We start from the raw sequence: 20702 nt of genomic DNA, 5'->3' as shown, positions 1-20702 counted from the left end.
AGATTAGTGGATATACATTTTTTTATTAATAGCTAGAGAGGGGAAACAAAAACGCAAGAGAAATACATGTATAATATGTTTTTTGGGTTGAATATATAGGTACAATGGTATAATATTATAGGAAAAATTGAAAAAAATAATATTGATAGAGTGTATGACATGTAAAGGTGTCAACATATAATCACTCCAACACTATTTGAAATGAAACAAAGACAACAAAATGGATAGAGAAAAATACAAAATCAATTTCTTCTACTATTTGTCTTGGACGGAAAGATAAAAGAAAACTAATCTGGTGTAGTAAAAAAAAAATTATTTGGAAGTAAAACACCGTCTAGATGATAACTTCAAATTTAAGTTACATTGTGTCCAAACACACTACGTATTACGTTACAATGTGGTGTAAAAAAAGTTACAAAGCCAACAAACAAAATATATATATTCATAATTAAAAAGATACAAGTACAACATTGAACCAATTATCGTCAATAGCAAAGATTAATAACAAGCCACCACCTTTTGTTTACCAAAATACAGGACCTTATCTTCATTTGTATTATAACAAAAAAAAAACAGCGAAAAACACAAAGTGATTCTTTTAATCAGTGATTGTGATGGTCTGATAAAGTTCTACACAATAGTCCACACACAAATGACGAAAGATGAATTTATAAACTGTACAAGTAACAACTTGCTACTCATTGACACCACTTTTATGCTAGAAAACGCCATTTCTTTGGGCCCCAACTTCAATACTTCGTTAATCAAATGGCAAGTGTGTAGAGTCCTTTCAAAATCTCTGCAAAAGAGCTGGAGACCAACCCCTGTTGCTCATCACATAATAAGGTAGCTTCATAAATTATGTTAACATAGAAAGAAGGATAGTAGTTCGTATAGACATTATGTTAAGGAAAAAGATTCATTGACAACAGAGATAAGAAGAGTAGGATAGTAATTAACATTAAAAGTAGGATAGTAGTTCTTATTAGTAAGATTGGTAATGTGATGTGACAAGAAAAAAAAAAAGAATAAAGAAAGCTAATATAAGGGGTGCCAAGTAGGTGTTTGCACTGTTTGGGGTGTCAACAAATCAGCAGTCTTAAGTTAATGTCAATGTTTTTTCTAATACATATACATTAAAACAATATTGTGGCTCTGAAAAAGACACCATAGTGGATTTCCTCAGTTATGGCACATAACAAGCTAGAATTGCTTACCATAAGTATTTATCAAGCAGATGGAAGAATCTCAAGGGCAACTTCCTTGAGGGATGGCATACTATTCTGCTGATGTAGACAAACATATTTCCTATTCCCCACTCTTCTAAGGACCTTCCAGGGTCCTGGATAGCACCTGAGGGAAATTGTAATAAACACACAACACATAAGTGGTACATATGCCCAAAGAAAAAACAAATAAATTTCTTAAGCACTTAAGCAGTTACTAAACCAAAGTCTAGCTACTAACAGAAATTCCATTTCATCTCAAAGCAAGATATTGAATATTTCTCAAACTACTGCAATACTAAGCACGACCTTGCAACATAATTAGACCAATGGGAGTTAATTTAGCTAGCAGACCTAAAAAGTGTTCCTCCATTGCGGCCCTTGAAATTATGAATGTAATACACAGTTTCCATCATAGGTAGGAAGGTCTTCGTAAGTGCAGCAAGCTTTGGGTAGAAGAATGATGGATAATCTTGATCCAATCAAGGATAACTATTTTCTAAAAAAGGCAAGAAAGAGACTGAGACTTTCTGATGTAGTTGTTTTCTCAAAATCACATATTTGACCCTATTTTCTTTGGTAACTCATTTTCTAATTACTACCTAACAAATATTTTGAAAGAAAATAACTCTTAATATACGCGGGATAGGAGCAGGTAGATCCATATTAAAAAGCTGCAAAATTTGGCAAAGGATACATCCAGATCTTATGCGATCGAGTTCTCCATTGAAAATAATCAGTTTCCGTTCAGTGTTCAAGACCGCCTCTTTATAAAGTTCTTCCACAACAAGTATTTCTGAAATACAAGGGAGCAGTAATCATGATACTTTCATTGTTTAAATCAACAAGAACAAGGGGTATTTAGATTTACCATTGACATTAAAATATGGGTAGCCAACCAAGAAAAGTTCATCTCCGGTCTTCACCCTGTCTGACATTTTTATTTTCTCAACAAAGCCAAAATCTTCAAAGAATGAAGGCTTTGTCAAATAGTCCAACTTAAAAGAACATCCACTAAAAACTGATTGTCTGGCAAAGTCAACTTCGCTAGCCTCTGGAAAAAACTGATCAAAAGGTTTTGCATCAATTTTAACTGGAAGTGATGAAGTTGAATTATGTCAATAAAAACATTTTGCATGGCCATCTTTAGAGAACAGGACTAACTTTTCTAGACAACAAACATATGAAGAAGGGGGAGACCGCATACATAAACAAGAAAGTTAGAGCTATTTGGAACAATCAAACTATGGAATTAAATCTTGGCATCTAGGTGTATCGATCATAATTGATGTATATATGCTGAGTTGGAATTATACAGCAAGAGACTTGTAACTAACTGTAAACATAGTTAGATTGTATGCTAAGAAAAATAAAACTTAAACAACAAAAACTTCCTAGTTATTTGAAAAATGCAAGGAGCACAAAACCCTTTTTTACATGTAGAGAAAGCTTTTCATCCAGAAACACATTCCAGGGGCACAAAGAAGAACAAGTCTTTAAATCAAGAAGATTACTATTCTTGTTCGTGTGGCTTTCTCTGAACTAATGAAGCGGTCACAAAATTCACGAATCAATTGCATGCTCTCAGTCATTTCAATTCCACCTTCCCCATCACCTGTGATGTAATGAGTGAGATGAATCAATTTCCATTTAGATTGAAACAATGATAAAACAGGGGTCAAACCAAAAAAAATGAAACTGAAACATGTAGAACCTGGCACAGACCCGAGTCCAGCTGTGGGAAACTCAATCTCCTGTATAAGATGGTTTCATTACAGGCTCTATAATAGATTAGCTCCTCACTTTAGTGTGTGCAACTTTAGTTCTGGATTCCTAATTCCTAATAAAACTACTATCATATATTACTCACCATTAGCTGTCTGTTATCCTTTATAGCCAAATCTGCAGCTACTCTGGCCTGTTGGTTGATTCAATAACAAAGACACCAATCTTAGTGTTCAATTAGCATGTGTCTGAGTGTACATGATACAAATCCAACCATTTTTTCTTAATATTGTTTAGGGTGGTTTAAATACCTTTTCCATTCTTGTAAATATACTACTTTTTTTCACTTTTAATCTTTGTAATTTTCTTTCTTTTGTTTATAATCCCAATAATGTCGAAACTTTCTGTTTTTATTCTTCTGTTACAAAAAAATGCCTTCGAAGTGTTGCCACATAGGAATGCCACGTTACAAATTGCTTACATAGCAACATTAGATGGAACCAAATAAATGTTTATGTAAAGGAGACTGATGAAATATTTGAATATTTCCTAGATTATGACTACAAAAATTGCATATTTGTAGGTTCGAAAATCAAACCTTTTTTATTCAGTAAAATTTACCTGCTCTGTCGATCAACACAGGATTGACATATAACAAATTAACAAAACCACCACTACATCGGTCCATCAATATCAAAGTTGAATGTTGCAATGAACAAAAGATTGGTGCAAAGGGAGGACAATGAAACACTTACTTGTTCCAGAAGCTCAGAGTAATCAGCAGGGAAAGGTACATCAGTCTCAACAGAGGCATTACCATCTTTCGATACAGAACATGTTGCTGTTTTTCGGATTCTGGGTGCCACTGAAGAAGCAGTAGCTCCTCTAATTCTGATAACCCCATCATTTTTCAGGGAAAAAGTTTCCAACTTGGCACCCTACAGGTTCAGATTAGCATTCGGGTACAGTGGTAGGGAATTTTGGAGCAAAATTTTAAGAAAATTAAGCCTTTCTTTTCTGCTATTTATGTAATTTTTCTGGCAATTGGGTAAGAGTGTTCAAGAAGATCTTACCGTTGAAGTTGGTAGTGAAGGGGATGCAATTGGAGAATTAGAGAGAATCATGGTACTGGATAAAAGCATTTTCAACCTGCACCTCTCATGCAAAGAGAGTTTGCCAACAAGTACAACACTTTTAAGTCATAACATAAGTCAATTTTATGAATGTCTTATTCGAGTTTGTTTTATTCATGCTCCATCAAATTTTACATGCTAGTTTAATTTTGGACTAAAATATCTTTTAGTCCTGAATAATTTGGGTATTTTTTTATATTCCCATAAAATTATTTTAGTTATTTTAATTTGTGAAACATTTTTGTTTGCGCTTTTTTTAGTTCTTATTGATAAGATATCCTATTAAGAGATGAGCTGACAATTGAAGTGTTATCTTAATACGTCAACTATTATTTTTGTAGACATGTTTTAAGACTAAAATTATTAAAATATTTTTATATTTAAATTAAAGAGATTAAAAATATATTTAAATCAAATTATAAAAAAATTAAAAATCTTCTCTTTTATTATCATTATTACAAACTTCTCATTTATCTTACCACCACATGAAACAAGTGAATGCAAAATCACTTTATCATCATATCCCATTAGCTTGCTAATAATTGGGTCATCTCTATTATTGAAGAACGTCTTCTAATCATTATTAGATGTCTTACATCTTGTAATTGTGTCAAGTCTTTGGACAACAAAGTGATATCATTTTAGAAAGGTTCAATTACTTAAGTATCTTTTGTAATTGATGAAAGACCCAATGTCTAAAGTAAGATCGAAAAGAAAAAGAAGATATTCCAAAGTGATATGATGCAAGCTCACAAATGAAAAATTGTGTCATTTTTAGAACAAGATAAATTTAATAAACTTAAAGGCAATAATTTGAAGAGCATAATGAGCTTAAGAGTTTATACTCAAGATACAACTCTGAGTTGAAATTTATTTGGATGAATTACATAACTTTTGGGATAAAGAATCAATTAAAGATCATTTTCTAATTTTCCTATGAATTTTCATATTTATTTATCATGTAATAATTTCATGACTCATGATATGTTTTGGGTCAGTTTTTATATTTTTAGGCTTCCTAAGCCATTATATTGGTTAGTGGGGTTTTTATTGTGGGAAATAAATGCAAATGGAATTTAGTTTTTAGTGGGAATTAATTCCTAGTTAGATATTTAGAGAAAATCCTAGCCTATAAATAGGAGAAACTTTATAGCTTTGAGGAGATAAAGTGTGAATAAAAGTTTGAGTTTTCTCTCTTTGTGCGAGCTTTCCTTGGTTATTGGGCAAAGAACTGGATCTAATCTTATCAAGGTAACTTGTGACAATCAAACCTATGACTTATCACTCACATATTTCTTGAGTATGACATCAATATCCTTCTCTAAAAGAAAACTAAATCAATTTCTAAGTTTGAAATCTTCAAGGCGATCCATCCCATTTTCGTGTTCTTATCACAAAGGAACCAAAAATCTCCTAGTTTCAATGTTTGCAACCAATAAATAGAGTTAAGCAAGCTTGTTATACAAATTTTATAAAAATTCAAGTACCACAATTGTGTTAAATCCATGATTGGTTGATATTGAGAAGAGGTTGTCCTTAATGCTCATAGATAATTGCGTGATGATAACAAACAAAATCTAAACTCTACATGAGTAATTCAACTTCTTCTTACTCGTCAAATTTGCTTGCATAACATCTAATACACTGCAAACATTCTCACGGCATCTAATATGTTGTTTGCCTCCTATATTTAAGTCATTTGATTATTCTGTCAACCCAAACCTTACTTTGAACCAACAATGAAAATGCTCAATATTTTGAGATGGCTTAACTTGACAATATTTATGACATCTCTACTATTGAATAACAACTTTTAGTTCTAAAATGTCTTACATTCTGTAATCATGTCAATTTCTTGGACAACAAATGACCAACAATATTTCAATTTTAACATTATTTTAACCCAAAATAGAATTAAGCAATTTTTGTAATTTTTCATTCAGTTCAACTCACATGCAATTATGCTTTTAGCATGTTTTCCATCTCATTCTTCTATGTAACATTGAGTTTTATTATTTTGCTTCTTTCTAATCACTTTCATGCTAGTAAGTATTTATATGTTTAATTTTTTTTTATCTTAACCCTCCAGTTTATCAGGAGAAATGGACCCTGACTAATCCAGAGTTCAACTAGAAGGTAAGTAAAGCTTGACCAAGAATTGTTTCCACCAAGGATTGAATTCAAGTATTACTCAAACATTCAACCTTAACTTCAATATATTAGTAATTTGTGTTTAATCACTTGGTTTATGTGTGTTTAATTTTAAACTAAGGAGTTAATTGTAGGTTTCAAATTGTTAGGGACATGAAATGCACCTTATTATTGCCTCAAATAGGCTAAAACACATACAATTCTTTCTAACTTGAGACTTTGCACACATGATGTAGGAAACTGGAAACTAAACATGTATTACAAGTTAAAAACAACTTTAGATAACCATTAGATTACCTCTCTTTAAAAAAATCGATAAATATTTTGTAATTAATTTTACTATTAATTAATTTTTTTGGATAAAAACTTCTAAACATAAGTTATATCAATTTAAAATTAAAGATTTATTAAATATGGAATAGCTTGAGCATAAGGGAGTCCCATGTGCATACAAAAACAACCACAATGCCATATTAGTAAGTATTTGCCTCTTAAACCAACTTTTGTCAAATATAGCTTTATTTGTAACTCATTGTAACTCAAGTCCCTGACCTTGACCCTAATCATTACAAGACAATCTACCCATTGTTCACTAATGTGTGCCTATCTCTCTTTTTGTAGTAGCTAGTTATCTTGTAGTTTTGAAACCATTGGTGTGATAGTCCTTTTTTGTGAGAGGAAGAAGTGTCCTTCCTTGCCCGCTAACTTTTCGTATGTATGATTGAGCTTGTTCTTGTTGGATCATCTTGGTGCCCCTCTGTTACACATCTTTTTCACATTCTTGAACCCGAAAAAAAACTTGTAGCATTTCTTGGGCTATCTTTTGAGAAGTAAGTTTCTCACTTCGTTCTTTCCATTTTCATGTATCCCACCGTGATCTTGTTTAGAGAAATATAAAACATAAAGATTGTTGGTAATTGACTTGAAATCAGGAAGCTCTAAGTCCAACCAAAGATCAAACACTTCATATGAATAATTCTAAGATGTTGTTTACCTACCTGAGAAAGGCTGAATCAACAAGGTATATCATGTCCAGTTGAATGTATTTTTTGTCTGAATGACAAAAAAAATTCTTTACATATATTTGTTAGTTGTCATAGAGCAAAGCAAGTCTGGCAGCATGTTGAAATCTAGGAAGTTATAGAAAATCAAATGGATGCAGTGTTGGGAATAATTGTGTATGCCTAAGATCCAATACATCATGTAATTAATTCCGATTCTAATAACAAAGCGTTGTTATTTCTTTATCCTTTTTTATATTGTTTGATAAAAAAACACCACTAGAAAAAGTGATTCTATGACGGCGAAATGATAACGGTTCCTAAAGAATCGTCTTAGTATATAAGGTGGTGAAAATTTTGTAAATACGAGATTTTTTAATGAAGATAGTTTGATGAAAACTGTCTTGAAAATTGTCATTCCAAGACGGTTTCTCGAAGACCGTCTTAAAAGATTGTCATTCTAAGACACTTTTGTAAAAACCGTCTTAGAAGTGAATGCATTTTTAATTTTGAAATGTCTTTGTCTACTCTTGTGCTTCACTCTCCCTCTCTTGCGTTAGGGTTTCTAATTTCTCTCCCCCTTCCCAAATCCTTGGCCTCTAGAACTTTGCTTTCGTTGACTCTGGCCTTTTCGCCACTGATGACAGGTTCAACGGTTCGTTTATGATCCGATTGGCTCGTCTTCAATGCAAAATTCCTCCTCCTAAAAATTCCTCACATCTTCGTTCAACGCCCAATCTTCCTTTCTTGTTATTTTAAAACTGATTTGACGGTGACGTTTTTCACACATTTTTTTTGCATTTATGGAGGATCAAGACGCAAAGCAAATGACAATGAGGTTATCGGATGTGGTGCTAGATTGTGTGATGTTATACATATACGACTCCAAGGACCGCAACACCGTGTTGTAGGTGTGCTGCAGCACGTGTAAGCACATGACAATCGCATTGTGTTAAACCACCATGCCCGACCGGTTAAGACGGTAGTTCCCGCACCTCGAGTCACTAAAGTTGAAGGGAAAGCCATAGGCGATGATGTTCAACCTGATATCGGAGGATTGGCGAGGTTTCGTCACATCATGGGTTAGAGAGATCCCTCAATACTTCGATTGCTTGAAGTCGCTTCACTTTCGGCATATGATTGTAAGGGATTCAGATTTTTAAGTTTTAGCTCGTTCGTGCAGACACATACTTCAAGCACTCAAGTTGGATACATGCTCTGGATTCTCCACCCATGGCCTCTACTATATCGATCGTAATTGTAGGTATTTTTTTTTTGACTTCCTTACTGTGTTTTATGCTTCAGTTTTGGATGGTTATCACAGAAATATTGGATGAATTAATTATGTTTGTTTGGTTTCATTTTTTATTATTGAACTTAAATTCTTTTTTTTATTATGCAGAGGTTGTTTATATGGAAACCAAGTCAGACACAATTGGATTCACCTATGTTGTCTTTTCTCTTGTTCATATTTTGGAAAAACAGATCTAAATGTCGATGTTGTTAATTTGACACCCCAATGTGATTCCAAGTTTAAACTTTCTTTTTTGGAAAAGGAGAATGAGTATCGATTTGAATTATTCAACAAGTAGGTTTCCTTGCTCTTGCTTACCTTGATATTTGATAGTGTTTGCCATTACAAAGTATAATGTAGAATAATGACTGCATTTTGTTTGAGAAGATTTATCTGTGGCACAATAATTCATTTGGCTAACATTTTATTGCTTTTACCATTCAGGATGACCCAGACCTGTTTCAAAATGTGTGTTGACAATAGGTAGGGAAACTCAAACTCTTATCTAATTACGTAAACTGCTTAAGAAAGTGTCATGCTTGATGCCCTCCAAATGTCAATTTGGAGATTAGTTTCTAATTTCTCAAAGAGAGTTGTCTGTTGTTGCTTTGTTTTGATGATGGCTCTATATGAATGCTATTATAATATATGTTTATCACTTTTTCTTCTCAAGTACAAGGAGTCCGAGCTAAATATGGGTGAAAATAGTTGCATTGATCGTTATGTTTTAAAAGACTAACATGTAAGATTTTCTTTTGTTTACTTTTGGATGTATCACTAAATCTTTCTGAGTTGTCTATAGCTTATTCTTTTTTCTCATTAAATTCAACATTATGCTTTATGATAGTTTCTCATATAGGTTGAAATCTGATAACTGCTAAATAATTGTGAATCAATAGTAGTTAAATAGTCAAATTTTGACTTAAAATTAATTATTTAGCAGTTATTTATATTTAAAAGTTGAAAAAATTAATTTAATTGAATTTCTGGTTGCAGATACGAAAAAAGAGGGTACATTAAGCAAAAGTGGCAACAGAAAGGAAGAAAAAGAAGGAATTCTGAAGCAGGCCCAGCCCAACAGTGGCGCTAAGCGCGCATCAGGCGCTAAGCGAGCAACTAACTGCAAGCGCTAAGCGTGACGTTAAGCACGAAGGAGCAGAAACCGTTACGCGCGCTAAGCCCAGCTAGGCGCCCAGCGCGCGATCCAACAGAAGCACAGGCTAAGCGTGCATGGCGTGCCCAGCGCGCGATCTGAACGTGCTAAGCGCGAGGTGTGGCGCTGAGCGCGACTACGAAGGCCCATAAGCCCACTTCAGCAACTATAAATAGAGAGGCAGTCCCAAGGAAACTTCACCTCGTCTCAGAGCACCACTCCCAGTACTTCAAGCCTGAGCTTTCCTTCCTCTCTTATTATTCTTTGTTTTATTATCCCCATTCCTTCTTTCACCCCCAGTTGTAAGCCCTCAATGGCCATGAGTGGCTAATCCCCTAGCTAGGGCCTGGCAGGTCTAAAAAGCCAACGATGTACGATGAGCTTCAAGAGTTATCAATGCAAAGGAATTTATTCCAGGTTTTTCTGTTCTAATTCTTTTCTTGTATTCTTGCATTCATTCTTAGATTTCTTTTTGGGTTTTATTCGCTCGGGAGAGGGTAATCCCCAATAAATATTTAAGATTCAATGCATGCATCAGTTTTATGGGTTATACGCTTGGGAAATGGTAACACCTAATAGAACATCTTAAGAAAAGAATCCTTGGGTTACCATTGCTAGGCATAGAATGATAACACACTGCCCATGCATTTAAGCAACATCTAGAACTTAACCTTAATGCATTTTAATTATTGAATCTTCGCAAAGGCATTTGGGAGATAGGTAGTTAAAATAGGCTTGCCAACGTGAGGCATCAGGGGCAAGTAGTCAACAGATGTGGGTAGAACTAATACCATTTCATTGATAATGAATATCATATTTACATGCATCGTAGGCCAATTGGATTTGTCTGGTCTTGGCATCTTTATCAATTGTTTTTCCTTTTTACTTATTTGTTTTAGTAATAGCACTATATTCCTACATTTATTCCTGCTTTTATTATTTTACTCTTACTTACAAATTGAGAAGTATCTAATAAGTGCAATAAAATCCCTGCGGAACGATACTCGGACTTCCGAGGTTTACTACTTAAGAGCGATTGGTACACTTGCCAAAGTCTCAACAAGTTTTTGGCGCCGTTGCCGGGGATTTTATTTTCGCACTTAATTACCATACTATATCAGTTTGTAAGCCCAACTCTTCTTTTCTTGGCTTATTCTTTTAGTATTTTTTCTCTTTACTTCTATTCTTTCTTTATTCCATAATTGCACGGGTAGTGCCTTTTTTGTTTTTATGCGACTTAGGACTGCATCTGGAGACGTTGTCCCTATCAACTTAGAAATTGAAGCCACTTGTCGGCGTAACAACGCTGCAAGAAGAAGAAGGGAACAAGACACCGAAGGAAGCAGTTACACCTCACCTCCTCTTTCTCCACATCACGCTGAAATGGACGGGGAACCGGCACGAAGAGTCACCCTAGAGAGTCACCCTAGAGGACTTCTCCAACACCGCCACTCCTCAGTTCTTCACGAGCATTGCAAGACCGGAGGTGCAAGCCGCAAATATCTCCTACCCGCATTCCCTTATTCAGCTAATCCAAGGGAACCTCTTCCATGGTCTTCCAAGTGAAGATCCATATGCTCACCTTGCCTCGTACATCGAAATATGCAACACCGTAAAAATCGCTGGAGTCCCAGAAGATGCGGTACGCCTTAACCTCTTCTCTTTTTCTCTAGCAGGAGAGGCAAAACGATGGTTGCACTCTTTCAAAGGCAACAGCTTAAGAACCTAGGAAGAAGTAGTGGAAAAGTTTTTAAAGAAGTACTTCCCAGAGTCGAAGACCGCCGAAGGGAAAATGGAGATTTCCTCTTTCCATCAATTCTCGGATGAGTCCCTCAGCGAAGCACTAGACCGTTTTCACGGGCTGTTACGAAAGACACCGACACACGGATACAGCGAGCCGGTACAATTGAATATATTCATCGATGGCTTGCGACCTCACTCGAAATAGCTACTAGACGCATCCGCAGGGGGAAAAATCAAACTGAAGACTCCCGAAGAAGCGATGGAGCTTATCGAGAACATGGCGGCCAGTGATCAAGCAATCCTTCGTGATCGAAGCTATGTGCCTACAAAAAGAAGCCTTTTGGAACTTGGCACGCAAGACGCGACATTGGCACAGAACAAGCTGTTGACGAGGCAGATTGAAGCCCTTACCGAAACCCTCAGCAAATTACCTCAACAGTTACAAGCGGTAAGTTCTTCCCACTCATCTGTTTTGCAGGTAGAAGGATGCCCCACATGCGGAGGAACCCATGAGCTTGGACAATGTGTAAGCCAACAGGATACTTCTCGAGAAGTAAACTATATGGGCATACCAAATTGCGGATTCCAGGGTTACAACCAGGGGAACTCATCTGGATTCCACCAAGGGGGAACAAGATTCAATCACGGGCTACCAGGATTCAATCAAGGAAGAAACTTCATGCAAGGTTCAGGGTGGAGGAATCAGGGAAACTAGTACAAGGAGCAAAGGAATCAACAACCATACCAACCGCTATACCAGCATCCTAGCCAGGGCCCCAATCAGCAAGACAAGCCCACCAACATAGAAGAACTGTTGCTGCAATTCATCCAGGAAACACGATCCCATCAGAAGAGCACAGATGCAGCCATTCAGAATCTGGAAGTTCAAATGGGCCAATTGGCACAAGACAAAGCTGAACGGCCCACTAGAACTTTCGGGGCTAACACAAAGAAGAATCCAAAGGAAGAATGCAAGGCTGTGCTAACTCGAGGGCAGAAGAAAGAACAGGAGGAAGGTAAGGTTGAAGAAGAAGACCAAACAGAGGAATACAGGATAGAGACACAGGAGGTAAGGACAGAAGAAGAAGAGAAGGTGACATCACCACCTACAACCAAGAGCTAGAAAGCGCGGGAAGCCAGGAAAGAAGAACCACCAGCCCCACCACAAGATCTCTCATATCCTGTGGTGCCCACCAAGAAGAACAAGGAACGCTACTTCAAGCGTTTCTTGGAAATATTCAAAGGGCTGGAGATCACTATGCCATTCGGGGAAGCCTTACAGCAGATGCCCCTCTACTCCAAATTTATGAAAGACATCCTCACCAAGAAGGGGAAGTACATTGACAATGAGAACATTGTGTTAGGGGGTAACTGCAGTGCTATAATACAGAGGAAGCTACCCAAGAAGTTTAAGGACCTCAGAAGTATTACCATCCCATGCACCATAGGGAAGGAGACGGTGAACAAGGCCCTCATTGACTTAGGAGCGAGTATCAATCTGATGCCCTTGTCAATGTGTAAAAGAATTAGGAATCTGAAGATAGATCCTATCAAGATGACGCTTCAACTAGCATACCGCTCGATTACGAGGCCTTACGGGGTGGTAGAAGATGTCCTAGTCAAGGCACGCCACTTTACTTTCCCGATGGACTTTGTCATCATGGATATCGAAGAAGACACAAACATTCCCCTCATCTTAGGCAGACCATTCATGCTGACTGCCAACTGTGTGGTGGATATGGGGAATGGGAACTTGGAGCTGAGTATTGACAACCAGAAGATCACCTTCGACCTCTTCAAAGCAATGAAGTATCCACAGGAAGGTTGGAAGTGTTTCAGAGTAGAAGAGATTGATAAAGAAGACGTCAGTATTCTTGAGACACCACAATCTTCACTGGAGAAAGCAATGATAAATGCTTTGGACTGTCTAACCAGTGAAGAGGAGGAAGATCTAAAGGCTTGCTTGGAAGACTTGGATCGACAAGACAGTATTCCGGAGGGAGAAGCCAAGTTTGAGACGCTAGAAGAGAAAGTTCCGTCCGAGAAGAAGAAGGTAGAGTTGAAGATATTGCCAGATCATCTAATGTATGTGTTCTTGGAGGAAGACAAGCCTCTAGTAATCAGCAATGCGCTCACGATAGAAGAAGAAAACAGGTTGGTAGATATCCTCAAGAAACACAGGGAAGCTATTGGATGGCATATATCGGATCTCAAGGGAATCAACCCTGCTTATTGCATGCACAGAATAATGATGGAAGAGGATTACAAGCCAGTCCGGCAACCCCAGAGACGGCTAAATCCGACAATGAAGGAAGAGGTCAGAAAGGAGGTGCTCAAGCTCTTGGAGGCTGGGCTCATATATCCCATCTCTGACAGCGCTTGGGTAAGCCCAGTACAGGTGGTTCCCAAGAAAGGTGGAATGACAGTGGTGCGGAATGAGAAGAATGACTTGATACCAACAAGAATTGTCACTGGCTGGCAAATGTGCATCGACTATCGCAAGCTGAATGAGGCCACCCGAAAGGACCACTTCCCTCTACCTTTCATGGATCAGATGCTGGAGAGACTCGCATGGCAGGCGTATTATTGTTTCTTGGATGGATACTCGGGATATAATCAGATTGCGGTGGACCCTAGAGACCAGGAGAAGACGGCCTTCACATGCCTTTTTGGCATCTTTGCTTACAGAAGGATGCCATTCGGGTTATGTAATGCACCAGCCACGTTTCAGAGGTGCATGCTGGCCATTTTTTCAGACATGGTGGAGAAAAGCATCGAGGTGTTCATGGATGACTTCTCGGTTTTCGGATCCTCATTTGACAGTTGTTTGAGGAACCTAGAGATGGTACTTCAGAGGTGTGTAGAGACTAATTTAGTGTTGAACTGGGAGAAGTGTCATTTCATGGTCCAAGAGGGCATAGTCCTGGGCCACAAGATCTCAGCTAGAGGGATTGAAGTTGACCGGGCAAAGATAGATGTCATAGAGAAGCTGCCACCACCATTGAATGTTAAAGGTGTCAGAAGTTTCTTAGGGCATGCATGGTTCTACAGGAGGTTCATCAAGGATTTCTCGAAAATTGCTAGACCCCTAAGCAACCTGCTGAATAAAGATGTGGCCTTCAAGTTTGATGAAGAATGTTCAGCAGCATTTCAGACACTGAAGGACAAGCTCACTACTGCACCTGTGATGATTGCACCCGACTGGAGTAAAGACTTTGAGCTGATGTGCGATGCCAGTGATTATGCCATAGGAGCAGTCCTCGGACAGAGACACGATAAGGTATTTCATGCTATTTATTATGCTAGCAGGGTCCTGAATGAAGCACAGTTGAATTATGCCACCACGGAAAAGGAAATGCTAGCTGTTGTCTTTGCCTTGGAGAAGTTCAGGTCATACTTGATAGGATCGAAGGTCACCATTTTTACAGATCATGCTGCCATCAAGCACCTGCTCGCCAAAACAGACTCGAAGCCAAGGTTGATTAGATGGGTCCTTTTATTGCAAGAATTTGACATCGTCATCAAGGATAAGAGAGGATCCGAGAATGTGGTAGCCGATCACTTATCTCGGTTAAAGAATGAAGAAGTCACCAAGGAAGAGCCAGAGGTAAGAGATGAATTTCCTAATGAGTTTCTTTTGCAGGTTGCCACCAGACCTTGGTTTGCAGACATGGCAAACTACAAAGCCACGGGAGTCATTCCAGAGGAGTACACTTGGAATCAGAGGAAGAAATTTCTACACGATGCACGCTTCTATGTGTGGGATGACCCCCATTTGTTTAAAGCAGGGGCAGATAATGTATTGAGAAGATGTGTCACAAAGGAAGAAGCACAAAGCATTCTTTGGCATTGTCACAGTTCATCATACGGCGCATATCATAGCGGGGACAAAATAGCAGCAAAAGTGCTACAATCAGGTTTTTTCTGGCCCTCTCTTTTTAAAGATGCTTACGAGTTTGTGCATTGTTGTGATAGATGCCAGAGAACAGGGGGGATATCGCGGAGAAATGAGATGCCCTTACAGAACATCATGGAAGTGGAAATCTTTGACTGTTGGGGCATAGACTTCATGGGACCCCTGCCTTCGTCATATGGGAATATTTACATCTTGGTAGCAGTGGATTATGTCTCCAAGTGGGTGGAGGCTATAGCTACGCCGAAGGACGATGCCAGGGTAGTAATCAAATTTCTAAAGAAGAACATTTTCTCTCACTTCGGAGTCCCACGAGCCTTGATCAGTGATGGAGGAACGCACTTCTGCAACAACCAGTTGAAGAAAGTCCTGGAGCACTATAATGTCCGACATAAGGTGGCCACACTTTATCATCCTCAGACGAATGGCCAAGCAGAAATCTCTAACAGGGAGCTTAAGCGAATCTTGGAGAAGACAGTTGCATCATCCAGAAAGGATTGGGCCTTGAAGCTCAATGATACTCTCTGGGCCTATAGGACAACGTTCAAGACCCCCATCGGCTTATCACCGTTTCAGCCAGTGTATGGGAAGTCATGCCATTTACCAGTGGAGCTGGAGCATAAAGCATATTGGGCTCTCCGATTGCTTAACTTTGACAATAATGCATGCGGGGAAAAGAGGAAATTGCAGCTTCAGGAGTTAGAAGAGATGAGACTGAATGCCTATGAATCGTCCAGAATTTACAAGGAAAAAACGAAGGCATATCATGATAAGAAGCTGCAGAGGAGAGAATTCCAGCCAGGACAGCGAGTATTGCTCTTTAACTCAAGACTAAGGCTGTTCCCAGGTAAGCTGAAGTCCAAGTGGTCAAGGCCGTTTATCATAAAAGAAGTTAGACCTCATAGAGCAGTAGAATTGGTGGACCCTAGAGAAGGGAGCTTCGAGAAGAAATGGATCGTCAATGGCCAACGCTTAAAGCCGTATAACGGAGGACAATTAGAGCGATTGACGACCATTATCTATTTAAATGATCCTTGAGAGGGCCTACTGTCTAGCTAAGGACAATAAACTAAGCGCTGGTTAGGAGGCAACCCAACATTTAGTGTAAAAATGTAGTACCTTTATTTTTTCTGTAAAAAAAAAAAAAAAAAACCCAACAGGTGCAAACAGCAAACAGGGGGTACGAAAAGCAAAGGCCCACAGGTATAGATAGCAAAAGGAGGGGTACCAATAGCAGAAGTGAAATGGGCTGCACGAAGTCACGCGCTTAGCGCGCGACCTCGCGCTACGCGCCCAGGTAGAATTTTTGAATTTTGAATTTTAAATCTGAGGGGCAACCAAGGGGCACTTCCCTTGGTGCGCTTAGCAGCCACAGGCGCGCTAAGCGCAAGTATAATTAATTTTGGGGAGTTTTCGAAACCCCCCAACCCTTCAGTTGCCTCCCAGGGGGTTTTTAATCCAGTACCCCACATTTTTTTCATTCTTCTGCGCCTTCTAACTCTCAGAACCCTCTTTCTCTGCATTACTTTTGTACTCACCTAGTTCTCGTGCTTTTCAAGCAGATTAACTAGAACAACTAGGTAATACTTGAATCTAGATTGTGCTGTAGCGTTTGCAGGTATCATCCTGCTAAGCCTTGCACATAGGCTTAGCGGGAACAAACAAGGGGGAGAACAAAACGAGGAGCGCGCTAAGCCGCCGCGAGACGCAGGAGCCACCACGAAGCCCGCGCTTAGCCAGCACGGCCGCGCTAAGCGCGCTCATCAACTTCAGCGAACGCGCTAAGCGCGTTCTAGTGGCGCTAAGCGCGTGCCTCCTTCATCAGACAGGCGTGCCAAGCGCGGAGCTGGGCCTCAAGGCCCAGCAGCCTCGCGCCTTGCTTCTTGCACCCCCTGTCTACTCTCCTTACCCCTTCTTCTTTACTTTCTGCACCCCCATTCTTTATAACTTCACCCCTTTTTCTACTTTCTGCACCCCCATTTTCCATAACTGCACCCCCTCTCTTTCTGCTTTTTACACCCCTATGTATACTGACTGCAGTCTGTTTTTGTGGTTCTGTTTTTTTTTCAGATGGCTTCTCGCAAGCGCCGAGCCGTGCCTACACCAAGGGAAGCGTCCAACTGGGACACTTCCCGCTTCACATCTGAGATCGCTTGGCACAGGTACCAAGACAACATTCAGCTCCGGAACATCCTTCTGGAGAGGAATGTTGAACTTGGGCCCGGGATGTTTGACGAGTTCCTCCAGGAACTCAGGCGGCGCAGATGGGACCAGGTGCTGACTCACCTACCGGAGAAGCTGATCGACGTGGCTATGGTGAAAGAGTTCTATTCGAACCTTTATGATCCAGAGGACCACAGTCCCAGATTCTGCAGGGTGCGAGGACAGGTCGTTCGTTTTGATGCTGACACCATTAACGACTTCCTCGACACCCCGGTTATCTTAGAGGACGGGGAGGAGTACCCAGCATACACCAGATACCTCAGCACTCACCCCGATCCTGATACCATCGCGGCCACACTGTGTACTCCAGGGGGGCGTTTTGTCCTTAATGCTGATGGACTCCCCTGGAAGCTGCTGAGGAAGGACATGACGACACTCGCACAGACATAGAGTGTCCTTTCTTATTATGATATCGCGCCCACTTCTCACACATATGATGTTAATCTTGACAGGGCCCGCTTGATCTACGGTTTGGTGAGCCGCATGGATATGGATGTGGGCAGCTTTATTTCACAGCAGATCAGTCAGATTGCCCAGTCCAGCACCTCGAGGCTCGGGTTCCCAGCGTTAATTACAACGTTGTGTGACATTCAGGTGGTGGTTTCTGATACCCTGATCTTTGAGTCACTCAGCCCTGCGATCAACTTGGCCTATGTGAAGAAGAATTGCTGGAACCCCGCCGACCCATCGATCACCTTTCCTGGGCCTCGCTGCACACGCACCAGAGCTTCAGCGTCGGCATCCGAGGCCCCTCTTCCTACCCAGCCTCCGTCTCAGCCATCTCAGAGACCGCGACATCCATCTGCTTCCACCTCAGCATCCATGGACACGCATGGGCAGATGCTGAGGTCCCTTCACGTTGGACAACAGCTCATCATGGAGAATATGCACAGGCTGTCCCTACACCTGCAGATGGACCCCTCGCTCACCACTCCAGAGGCTTATCGTCAGCGAGTTGCCTGGCCAGGAGACCAGCCCTCCACTGACAGGGGGGAAGAGCCTTCTGGAGCCGCTGAGGATCCTGCGGTCGATGAGGACCTCATTGCTGACTTAGCCACCGCTGACTGGGGCCCATGGGCAGACTTGGGCGGAGGCAGTTGATTTTTCTTTTGATGTTTTCCTTTTATGTTTTGTTGTTTCTTTTATGTTTTGTTTTCTTCTTTCTTATGTTTCGTTTATGTGGTCTGTTTAGGTATTAAAAAGAAGTAGTAGTAATAATATTAGAATTTCAGTATTTGTTTTCTGAGTAATAATTGCATGGTAAACTTGAGCAATCATAATTTTTGAGCTTGTTCTGGAAGGTTCAAACACTTGAGATGCCACTAGTCCTTGGAAACATTGGTTCTGGAAGCACAAGTCAGGTCAGGAAATGGAACATGAATAGCACAAGGTGGGAAGGTTAGTCTGATGGAACAAGGTCATAACTGGTATGTCGTATACTTGCTTTAATTCCGGTGAGAGTGTGAACTTAATTGTGAGAGAAAACGCCTGTTTTTAAGTTCCTGGTTTTGCATCACTCTTGGATTGTTAGAATAGTTACTTAAGGTGGATATGATCAAGGCCATGTTTGTTATATCTAGCTACTTAGCCAAAAAGCCAACCCGACATCATCTTTTTCCCCTTGCACCCATGATTGAGCCTATATATTATTTTGAATTAAACCTTGAGCCAATAAAATGATAGTCCTACCCTTTAGGATGATAAGAGAGCAAAAATGGGTTATAAAGGTCTTAATTTGGGGGATTTTGGAAAATAGGTAGCTAAGACAATAGTACAGCATATAGGAAGACACCTCTCACAAACTAGAAGCCCATTCCAAAAAAAAAAAAGAATGAAAATGAGTAAAATAAAGGGCAGAAACAAAGAGCAAGAGAGGTGTCAAAAGAAAAGTGTTGTGGGGAAATAAAAGGGTTAAGAAGAAGGCATCGAAAGTATTAGAATTTTTGCTCTCTTAATCCTAAGTTGAATTCTCAAGAAAAACCATGATTTTTTGTAAGCCAAGCCCCAATACAAGCCAATAAAGTCCTTAGTGATCCATCTGAAGGTAACTAAAGATAACTATACTTAAGAGGAAATGCAAAACTTTGGAGTCTTACTTGCAGGTTGTTAGCAAAATTGCAGACACTAAACCGTACACTTGTGAGCAGAGGGAAACACCAGCCTTATGAGGAAAGTAAGGCAAGCCAGATTTGATCAAGATTCCAAAGGACTGACTAATTCCACTTTTGTGTTTTATGCTTTCATTTCGAGATGTTGACAGATGCGGAAAGGACCACTGGAAGAAGGAGGAACTAAGGCCATTGACAGTGTTGAAACACTCAGAACTTGTTTGGAAATTTATTTTTATTCTTGGTTTGCTTGGGGACAAGCAAAGTTTAATTTGGGGGATTTTGATAACTGCTAAATAATTGTGAATCAATAGTAGTTAAATAGTCAAATTTTGACTTAAAATTAATTATTTAGCATTTATTTATATTTAAAAGTTGAAAAAATTAATTTAATTGAATTTCTAGTTGCAGATACGAAAAAAAAGGGTACATTAAGCAAAAGTGGCAACAGAAAGGAAGAAAAAAAAGGAATTCTGAAGCAGGCCCAGCCCAACAGTGGCGCTAAGCGCGCACAGGCGCTAAGCGAGCAACTAGCTGCAGGCGCTAAGCGTGGCGTTAAGCACGAAGGAGTAGAAACCGTTACGCGCGCTAAGCCCAGCTAGGCGCCCAGCGCGCGATCCAACAGAAGCACAGGCTAAGCGTGCATGGCGTGCCCAGCGCGCGATCTGAACGCGCTAAGCGCGAGGTGTGGCGCTGAGTGCGACTACGAAGGCCTATAAGCCCACTTCAGCAACTATAAATAGAGAGGCAGTCCCAAGGAAACTTCACCTCGTCTCAGAGCACCACTCCCAGTACTTCAAGCCTAAGCTTTCCTTCCTCTCTTATTATTCTTTGTTTTATTATCCCCATTCCTTCTTTCACCCCCAGTTGTAAGCCCTCAATGGCCATGAGTGGCTAATCCCCTAGCTAGGGCCTGGCAGGCCTAAAAAGCCAACGATGTACGATGAGCTTCAAGAGTTATCAATGCAAAGGAATTTATTCCAGGTTTTTCTGTTCTAATTCTTTTCTTGTATTCTTGCATTCATTCTTAGA

At 39.7% G+C, this 20702-nt stretch overlaps 1 protein-coding gene across 3 annotated transcripts; it reads right to left on the bottom strand.

Annotated features, from left to right (window-relative positions):
- Positions 1–425: 425 nt before the first annotated feature.
- LOC114418127 (protein LOW PSII ACCUMULATION 3, chloroplastic-like) lies at positions 426–4155 on the bottom strand. Of its 3 annotated transcripts, none has more exons than XM_028383321.1 (10): positions 4025–4155; positions 3707–3889; positions 3097–3144; positions 2941–2980; positions 2741–2841; positions 2098–2290; positions 1924–2022; positions 1581–1698; positions 1218–1353; positions 426–850 (listed from the first exon to the last, which is right to left on the bottom strand). In XM_028383321.1, the coding sequence occupies exons 1-9, from the start codon at positions 4091–4093 to the stop codon at positions 1230–1232; spliced, it is 975 nt and encodes a 324-aa protein (XP_028239122.1). In that variant the 5' UTR covers positions 4094–4155; the 3' UTR covers positions 426–850; positions 1218–1229. The 3 variants fall into 3 exon arrangements, with proteins under 3 accessions (XP_028239122.1, XP_028239114.1, XP_028239130.1); XM_028383313.1 differs by having other exon boundaries at positions 426–824; XM_028383329.1 differs by having other exon boundaries at positions 426–810.
- Between the last annotated feature and the right edge of the window lie 16547 nt (positions 4156–20702).

Source organism: Glycine soja, chromosome 1 (genome assembly GCF_004193775.1).
Source record: "Glycine soja cultivar W05 chromosome 1, ASM419377v2, whole genome shotgun sequence".
NCBI classification, from domain to species: domain Eukaryota; kingdom Viridiplantae; phylum Streptophyta; class Magnoliopsida; order Fabales; family Fabaceae; genus Glycine; species Glycine soja.
The sequence above is the reverse complement of the archived record's forward strand: the minus strand, read 5'-3'. Positions and strand labels throughout refer to the sequence as shown.

Bases quoted from the DNA above. Each gene is read 5' to 3' on its own strand.
- LOC114418127 (XM_028383321.1), bottom strand. From the start codon at position 4,093: ATGCTTTTATCCAGTACCATGATTCTCTCTAATTCTCCAATTGCATCC. The intron at 2,842-2,940 runs GTTCTACATGTT...ATTACATCACAG, and splicing joins TGGACTCGGGTCTGTGCCAG to GTGATGGGGAAGGTGGAATT. The intron at 1,354-1,580 runs GTCTGCTAGCTA...AATTTCCCTCAG, and splicing joins AATGGAGGAACACTTTTTAG to GTGCTATCCAGGACCCTGGA.